The sequence below is a fragment of the Octopus bimaculoides genome, chromosome 2, assembly GCF_046866305.1.
Source record: "Octopus bimaculoides isolate indiv1 chromosome 2, ASM4686630v1, whole genome shotgun sequence".
Lineage (NCBI taxonomy): Eukaryota > Metazoa > Mollusca > Cephalopoda > Octopoda > Octopodidae > Octopus > Octopus bimaculoides.
The window spans coordinates 176,711,661-176,721,660 of record NC_142929.1 but is presented as its reverse complement, the minus strand read 5'-3'; the positions used below and the strand labels follow the sequence as shown (position 1 = coordinate 176,721,660).

The window sequence follows — 10,000 nt, the reverse complement described above, 5'->3', positions numbered from 1 at the left end:
TCTCATCCCCTCCCTCACTCCCACATCACAACCATCATCATCATAGAACAGAACAGTAATCTTCTTAACATATACACATCAATTTCCAACACTTTGCCACTTTCTTATCCATAGGTCATTCACACAATCTTTTTTTTTGTGCATGTCTATGTGTAATAGTTTTAGTGTCTAATATTTGCAACTCTGTATCATCCCTGACTATTTGAAACTGTCTGTCATCCACAGCTTAACCAATTCTGAGATACAAAAGAAACCCACAACCTCTTTTATTCAAGGGAGACAAATGTTTTAACCACTTGGCTACTATAATTTTGTCATTAAGTTTTTTTTTTAATCAAAAAGAGGAAAAGAACAGTTAATTATAAAGCAACAAGCTTAGGTTAGTAAACTTAAAAGGGGGCAGCCATCTTAGAAACATGTTATTATTAGCTATTGTTAATTGCAGTGTAAGAAAGCTGTTTCAGTATTGTACTCAATTAAATAAAATTTAAAAAATTGATTTTTCTTTATAATTTTTTTTTAGGAGAGGTGCAAGGAATGAATAAAAAATTTGTTAAAAAACATTTGTAAAGAGGACATACTTTTTATTGAAAGGATAAAACAGAGCAAAAGTTAAAAAGAAGAGGAAGGACAGACAGTAGAGTGAGAAAGAGAGAGAGAGAGAAATTATTTTAAATGTTTTATCAGTAACTATACCATCTGGCCCCATTTCCATGTTAGAAATATATGTGTATTTGTGAGAGACAGAATACACATATTTAAGTATTAAAAAATATTAAAACAGAAATGTATGTGTAAAAATTGCAAGTGTCGGTAATAATATGCTTTAAATTGAGCTAATAACATTGGTAAACTTAAAAAAAAAAAAATTAACTCAAGATGTTTTAAACATAACTCTATCAGATTTTAAAACGTTTAAAACTCAATCAGTTTTTATAAAATAACCCCTATCTCTACAAGTACATTAACCCCTTGCAGCTAGTTTTAGTACCGACAGTCTGTGCTATGTACCAGTATTAGGTTGTTCAGTAAATACATAATTTTTCATACAAGGAATTTTACAAGGAATCTGTATCTACAGGTTCGTCTCAGTGTGGTATATTTGAAAACACGGTGCTGCACAGAGCGAGACATTGCACTGCTCACACACACACACACACACACACATTGTTTCAATGTGGTCAGTACGGCTTCCTGTCTGCTAGGGGTTAAAATACTCTGCAAGGTGGTTGGTGATAGAAAGAACGTCCTGTCATAGATAAAATGCTAAAACTAAAATGAATGAGTAAAGTTAAAGAACCAACTAGCTGCAAATTCAGGCTACCTATCAAGTAGGACAAAAACTCTGTACTCTTTGAACTTTATTGCATATATTACCTCCAGTTGGTTGAATAGATCCACTTAAAACTTTAAAAATAAGCAAAATTCACACACATGTATGCATATAAATTATATCGGGATACTATATAATAGAGCAAATAAAATGTTTAGCAAATGAATACTAAACCAAGGGAAGTAAATGAGGATTGCATTCTGCTGGTAGTTGTTGTCAGCTCATTTAGGCTTTTAAAAGTAGTGCATACAGGAATGTAACTGACTAGTGTAAAGGATTCAGTTTGGTACTCTGCTGTTTCTACCACATCACATCACTATGTAATAATAATAATAATGGTTTCAGATTTTGGCACAAGGCCAGTAATTTCAGTGTGTGTGTGTGTGGTGGAGTAAGCTGATTCCATTAACCCCGGTGTTCAAACGGTGCTTATTTTATTAACTCTGAAAAGATGAAAGGCAAAGTTGACCTCAGTGGAATTTGAACTCAGAATGAAAAGACAGACAAAATGCCATCAAGCATTTTGCCTACCGTGCTAACAAGTCTGCCAGCTTGCTACTTTAATAATAATTATGATGATGATAATAATAATACCCCACCTGCAGGATCATGCGCTGTTTATCTTGATATGAGATCACCATGTCGTGCACATATGGTTGTGATGCACGAGTCTGGTGTGCCCTTATCAGACGGGTAGTCATGATGGGTATGCAGGGCTTCATATACTTTACCCTAGTGTCACTTTGATGGCATGCACTGCTCTCTCACTCAATAATAATAATAATAATAATAATAATTCTTTCCATTATAGGTACAAAGTCAGACATTTTGAGAGAGTGAGCTGGTCAATTTCACTGAATCCAGTGCTCAACAGGCACACAATATACTGATGACCTCTAAAGTATAAAAACAAAGTTGACCTTGACAGAATTTGAATTCAGAATGTGAAGATGGGTGAAATACCGCCAAGCACTTTATCTAGTGTGCTTAACACTTGTGCCAGCTCACCACGATGATGATGATGATAATAATAATAATAATAAAAAGAACAGCATGGTACCATAGGCTGCAGGCAGCAAGCCTGTTATGCATGCAAGACTCCAGGAGTTACAACAAAACCCAAGATAAAAAGAAATAATAATAATAATAATTTCTTTTAGATGAGGAGGACATCACATAGACAGTCAGCAATTTGTGTGTGGGGGGTTAACATAAAAGATGAAGAGAAAGAAATGGACAAGACAGTGAAATGAGATTTAGACAAAGTATGTGAAAACATGAATGATGCAGTCCTCCTGATACAAAGAGAAATTCCAACTAGGGTCAATTGAGGAACCCCACAGATCCAAGATTACCTTGGAACAAAGGCATGACGCCCTCAACCAACTGTTGCTGTCCAATCTACAGGTACATGCTTAGAGTAGGGCCATTCGCCCTAACCATTTCTGCTAGTCACCAATGTTTTTATAAATTCATCAAGATAAAGCCCTTTCCTCTCCCCCCTCACTTTCCTTTCCAAGTGGACCTTTAAAAAAAAGTTGATGAAGGCTTGACTGAAGAAGGAAGTGTCTTTCCTTTATCCTTTTAAGTTTGTCATTCACACATCCTCTTTTGCCATAACCACTGGACAAGTGGTTCTCAAATTTGTTCACCTATGGGCCCCTTTGAGTCCTACTTTACTCAAATGGGCCCTTATAGCCATTTGATATTTAAAAAATACTATTGTATTTTTCATAATTAAATATTATTAGGAATTGTATAAAAATTGTTAAAATATATAGTGTACAGTAGAATTATAACTGATTTATGGCACATAAATTTTAACAAGAAAATATTGGCAGTACATACTCTAAAATTAGAATGATACAAAGATGAGCATGGTCCCAGCGTAAGGATGAAATGCAAATTCATGAAGCTTTCCATATTTTTTTATAAAGGCGGTGCTCCAGCAAGGCTGCAGTCACATGACCAAAAGAATAAAAGAATAAAGACCCTCAAGGGTCATATGGACCCCAGCTGAGAACCACTACACGAGACAGAGGAACACCACCTGCCCTACCTGGTTAAAGGTGAGTGGTGGTGTGATCCTCAAAATGAATTCAGCTGACAGATTTGTCACAGACATCATAACAGTTGTTTGACATAATGCGACAAGTCATCAATAATAGTTTTTGATTTAGGGAGAGGGCATTAGTTGATTACACCGACCCCAGTATTTGACTGGTACTTTATTTTCTTGATCCTAGACGGATGAAAAGTAAAGTTGACCTCAGTAGAATCAACTTTCACCTTCATCCCTCTGGGTTGAACAAAAGTACCAGTCAAGTACCGGGGTCAATGGCATTGACTAACACACTCTGCTCAAAATTGCCTTGTGATATTTGCTTCAATATTATGATTTCAATTCCTGCTGAGGTCATCTCTGCCTTTCATCCTTTCAACATGGATAAAATAAAATACCATTTAAGTACTAGGGTTGATATCACTGATTTCCTTGAATTTCTGAACTGGTGCCTATGTTAAAATTTATTTGCTCATGTTAGAATGGGTAGGTACCTTTTGAAGTAATGCTAACAATGACTGATTTACCAGAGAAGAAATCTACAGAAAAATCTACTGTTGAATTAAATGGATCAAAACTTTATTTGCCGACGAGGTGGGGAGAAAGAAAAATTATAGAAAATAACTATAGTAAAAGTTAAGTAAACTACAAAAAATATTACACTATTAATATAATAGTAATAATAATAATTGCCTTCCTATTAAATTTTTTTCTGTTTAGCAATTAGAAAACAAATAAGTAAAGCATGCCTGTTACTAATGAAGAGCAGAACAAACATATATAACGAAACAAAGAAAGCCGAATAACCTTTAAAATCGAAGACTATCAAAAAAATTGACAAGATAAAATATGCAGATATTTTTTTATGTATACAAATAAATATAAAGAAGCAAAAGTTTTACAATTCTCAATCAAAATAGTAATTAACTCTTTACCTCCTGTAAGACGTAATAGTCTACAGCAGTGCTTCTCAAACTATCTGATGTTGTGTACCGGCAGTTTTTTTTTTCCCAATGTGCCAGGGAGCAGTAATATTTCTTAGTAATATTAATTTATACCGGAAACAATATATATAATGAATATAATAAAAGTTGACAATTTTTTTAATTTTATATTTATTTTGTAAACAAATTATACAATATTACATAAGCGTTTTATAATGTTTCTTTCTTTTCTGGAAACTTGCTGTGTAGAAGTAGCTGATGGCTTGTGGACCGGCACCGGTCCGCAGACCACCACTTTGAGTAGCACTGGTCTACAGGACTACATTAGTCAGCTAGTCCTGAAATGCATATCAAAAGAGTCATACTAAACATGTTTACATTCGTTTTGAAAGAAGTTAGGAACTCTCAAATATAAAGGAGAAAAACTCTTATCTCTTTCTTGGTCTTCCATCTCTGTTCTGTAATAGAATCTTTACAGGACTGGGCTTTTAAGTTAGAAAATTTTCAACAGGATGTCAAAAGTTAATAGAACCACATTTTAATGAAAATTAACTTATAAATTATTTGTCCCAAATTTAGTGATATACAGAATTATTCTATGGTAAATGGTACAATGTAAGACTGACACACCTGTTTCATGGACTCCTCAGCCAAATGATAGAAGCCAGAGCCCAAACTTTCCAACAAAAAGAAGATACGCCATAAATATCATTCATATAAAACTATCATTTTGTTATATCATTAGATAAAGTTAGGAGAATATAGAGAAAGTGTTACCTTTTGCCATAAGCCCTTGTTGCTGCAGTTGGTTCATAGATGGAGCTGTTGATTTCTGAAAACGAGCATTTGGGTTCAAGGAATCTAAGCTGATGTTAAGTCCACTGGAATCTGTCCAGGTGTTGTTTGAAGAGGTCTGAAAATGAAAACCCTGGAGTTAAGAGACATTGTGGGATAATTAAATATGATGCCTTTTGACTAGTGAGCATTGTTATATAGCTGGTAAGTTTCCAATGCACAAAGTCTGTGATCCAGATTTGATCCTCTGAGTTAAAGCCATTCTGTTACTCTCAGAAATTAATAGGTTTTCTCACACTTAACTGTATGTCCCAAGTTGAGAAAGTTAAGCAACTGACTAAATGTAGCTCTAAGACATGAGATAAATATCTTTTGACAGAGTCAAGAATGGACCACAGATACAAAATCACAAGATCTTTATATTTCATATCAAAAGTGACAAGATTACTAAACATCAGTTTCTTTTGATAATGTACACAATACCCGTATCTTAGGATTAGCAGGAGAGGGAAATGGAAAGTTGGAGCATTTATATCTTTCATATGTTCGTGATGCAAGTGAAATGAAATGCTTTCTAGTAAAAATTCAACTGAGTACTGTACTTGCCTCACAGGGTTCTAGCAGACTTTCTATTTCAAACTGCATATGATTGTCATCATCATCATCATCATCATCATTGTTTAACGTCCGCTTTCCATGCTAGCATGGGTTGGATAATTTGACTGAGGACTGGTGAACCAAGTGGCTACACTAGGCTCCAATCTGATTTGGCAGAGTTTCTACAGCTGGATGCCCTTCCTAATGCCAACCACTCCGAGAGTGTAGTGGGTGCTTTTACATGCCACCGGCACGAAGGCCAGTCAGGCGGTACTGGCAACGGCGATGCTCAAAATAGTGTATTTTACGTGCCTCCTGCACAGGAGCCAGTCCTGCGGCACTGGCAACGATCTCGCTCGAATGTCTTTTCATGTGCCAGGAAGGCAACGTTGGTAACGATCACGCTGGCGACGTTGGTAACGATCATGCTCACAATGTACAGAGCCAGTTTATATATGAGACAGACATAATCAATTACATTGATCCACACCACCTGCCTGTAATTCCTACTCATAATGTAGTAATAATTACCAGTATGATAACGTTATTTCTATTTTGATGCATACATTTATAGATTTTAGCAATGCCTTTAATTTCATCCAATAGTTAAGGCTGTTAAAAGCATAACACTCAAACACATGTAATGACAAACGGAATAGCATAGATTATTGATTCCCATATCAATCTTTTTGGATGCAAACTTAAAACAGAGATAGTTAAAACAAAAATACCATAAAACACTTAAGATGGTCTTTTACTGTCTTGACAATCCCCACTACATTACAGATAGATAATAATTTTATAGTGATTCAGGTTTCTAAATATCCATTATGGGTTACTGGGAGGGAGAGAAAATCAATCACATAACATTTTCAGAAAAGAGTTTATAACATTTATGTAAAATACTAGAAAATGTCCTGTTTGGATGTGAAGAGAAATGAAAATAAAAAAATAAAAATTGGAATGGAAATCTAAAACATGCATAAAAACATACTAAATTAGCAACAAAAACTAAGAAGGAATAATAATAATAATAATAATAATAATAATAATAATAATAATAATAATAATAATAATACAAAGACATTTTACAAAAGGTAACATGCTCAATTTGTCATACAAAGAAAAAAGCTTGCAAATGTATACAAAAAAAAAAAAAAAAAATCACAGACTATATAGTAATGTTCATCTCACCATTTCAAGTCTAATGTAACATCTCCTTACTTAAAATGATAGGGTGTGATTTGAGAGCAATTTAGTTGTTATTTCTGGTGAGTCAAGTGACCGCATGGACAATTTTGTTGGTTCATTAGTCAACAGTTACATGGTATCGCTGAATAAAGCTTTGCTCAACACGAAGATAGTCATTGCTTGCATGTGACACAGAATGTGTGTGTGTACAACATTCAAGATGTGTGAGCATATACCAAGTGGTGAAAAGTAATACAGTTTGTTGTTATTATTATTAATCCCCAGATTGTCATCCAGCAGGCCTTTGATTAAAAACATCTAGACTGTGGCAATTTCATCTTTTCTACAGTGTCATCCATTGAGGATACTATGCAAAAAAAATGTGTCTTTTCTTTTTTAGGGCAGTGGGATGTGATTTTAAGATTTTCTTTTCCTCACATTTTAAAATTAATAATTTTTTAACAATTGCCTTTCTTAAAACTTTTAGAAATAATAATAATAATAATAATAATAATAAATATTGATACTACACTCTTGGAGTGGTTGGCATTGGGAAGGGCATCCAGCTGTAGAAACCTTACCAAATCACATTGTAACCTGGTGCAGCCCTGCCAGGTTACTAGTTTTCAGTCAAACCGTCCAACCCATGCCGGCATGGAAAGCAGACGTTAAATGATGATGATGATGACGACTACTTTTTGAATCATTCTGCATTTATGCTTGGTAAAACATCTAACAAATATTTGTGACTGAGGTGTTATAAGGGTCCTTTACATGGGAATACAGCATTTGTATTACACTCTTGATAATGAAAAGGAAAGAAGGGAGTTTGAATGAGAGGGTTGCTGAAGACTGTAAGGCCTAATATTCGTCAGGGAGGTTTTAGGTGAGCAGTAGTCAGAGAAAGGTCCAAAAGAGAGCAGTTCTAAAGAGAAAGGAAATTGGAAAATGGCTCAGTCAGTTTCAAATATACAGGAGACATTTACAGGTGATTTCATATTTATTGTGATAATTGAAATAAAGATTATTTTGTATGAGAAAAAGAAGTGGGAGGGGGGAAGGACTGGTCATCATTTTTACCTAGTTTAGATATTGTGTGATTTTTCTCAAGCTTTCCATACGTTGAATAGGAATAAATCTCAACGTGACAGGACTATGTTAGCAATACAGATATAAAATGTGAAATGATACATGTAAACTAGAAAGCAGACCATATGGAGAAACAATGAAAGAAATGTATAAATAAACAAGAGCACTCAGAGAGCGCAAACCTCAGCCAAGGCAACACCAACGTCCTCTCAACAATTAACTGGAGATGATTTTTAAAATGAGAATATCTGAAATAAACTTGACTGCTTTCACAAATGAGAAAACTAAAAATGAACCCGACTGCTCTCAAACATTAAGTAAAAGAACAGGAAAAAATAATCCAGAATCCTTGTCTGGTACCGGATTGATCCCAAAATCTAATCAGTCTATGCTAGTCATGAGGCCAAACATCCCTGAAAGTTTCATCCAAATCCATCCAGTTGTTCTTGAGATATCTTGTCCATAGACAAACAAACAAACACAACTGAAAACAATACCTCTGCCTTTGCTGAAGCAGAAGTAATAAATAAATAAATCCTCACTAGAATCAAACAACCAAATGCTTCACCAAAATCATAAATGAAATGTGATAAATTAAAGGATTACAATATTGGTGTCTGGCCATGAAAGGGCAGTTAACATCTTTCTTGTTTTCATTCTTTCACTGAGAAACTTGCTGTTTCTTGGTGTGTATTTATCTTAATATGTGTGTGTATGAAAGAAAGAAAAAAGTGCATTTGTGTGTCTTCATTATAATGTATATATCTATATAAATTGTCTTTGTATTTTGGCCTATGAATAAAGTAAAGAGTTCTTAATAGATATACTAGAGTTGATATATTTAACCGTTTAGCATTCAGATTATTGTCAAATGTAATGCTCATTTATTCACATTATTGTGAAGTAATCATACATTATTTTTTAGCTTTGAGGTTTTAATGATGTGATTGTTTATTTTTAAAATGACATTTTGGGGTAGGTGTGAAAGGCCAGATATGGCCAGTTTGAGCATGAAACAGGTAGAATATTTAGGCCCGATATGGCCAGTTTAAATTCTAATGAGCTAAGTTCTTAAAGTTGATACTCTCCAAGCTGCATCAGTCTGCCTGCCTAAGAGTAGAATAAGTTCCAAATAAGATCTGATATAGAATAGAAGGATCTCTTTAGTCTTCCTTGCATGGGAAAATCTTTCTGGTACCAGTGGCATGAAAAAAGGCATCCAGTTCACACTGGAAGACATACACAATACCTAAGTTGTCCAGTGTTCTCTATTGCTGTGTGTATGATGATGATGATGATGATGATGGGGACTGAGATAATGTGTCCAACCTATACCAACATGGAAAAATGATGATGACAATGATTACGTACAGTTCTATATTTAAGAGATGAGGAATTATTTACATTATTTACATTATTTACATTTGACGGATATTCGTCCTCATCTTGTTTGTTGTTAACACAACGTTTCAGCTGATATCAGCGACCTGATTAATAATAGTAATAATAATAATAATAATATAATAATAATAATAATAGTAACATCGATAGGAATGAGAACCCAGGTTCGAAATTTCCCCCAAGACACCTGACGAAGGCTGGAGGGTATTTCAGCCGAAACGTTGTGTTAACAACAAAGAAGATGAGGACGAATATCCGTCAAATGTAAATAATGTAAATAATGTAAATGATTACGTAGCTTAAAAATATTGACATTCAACTTCAATGTGCACCGTATGTTCAGTAGTCTGTCATGTGTTCTAATATCAAATATTTAAATGCTCCCTTGTGCATGAAGCATCATGTACATGTATAAACATGCACGTGTCTATAGAGACTATCTCTGGCCTGGATATGTCAGTAGAGGCAACAAAATGTTAAATACAGGAACTGACCATCACCATAGATATATTGAAATGAATATACACAAATCCTATAGTATAAACGACAACAGTCATCTCTGTGGAGTATCACCTGAAACAATACATG

General features: G+C 34.4%; 1 protein-coding gene and 1 non-coding gene across 16 annotated transcripts in view; one reads left to right on the top strand and one right to left on the bottom strand.

Moving 5' to 3' along the window:
- The window catches only part of LOC106871733 (clathrin interactor 1), a 177,127-nt gene that overhangs the window by 16,526 nt on the left and 150,601 nt on the right, over nt 1-10,000 (bottom strand). For 11 of the 15 annotated variants that reach the window (XM_052965741.2, XM_089348099.1, XM_089348097.1 and 8 more), the window contains one exon: nt 5,117-5,252. In XM_052965741.2, the coding sequence (XP_052821701.1) occupies nt 5,117-5,252 (136 nt within the window). Of the gene's footprint in view, nt 1-499; nt 4,678-5,116; nt 5,253-10,000 lie in introns of those variants that run through there. The other 4 variants (XM_089348103.1, XM_052965742.2, XM_089348102.1 and 1 more) reach the window with 1 other exon arrangement.
- Nucleotides 3,161-3,262, top strand: LOC128247175 (U6 spliceosomal RNA). Its single transcript, XR_008263580.1, has one exon. It is a non-coding gene; the product is annotated as a U6 spliceosomal RNA (small nuclear RNA).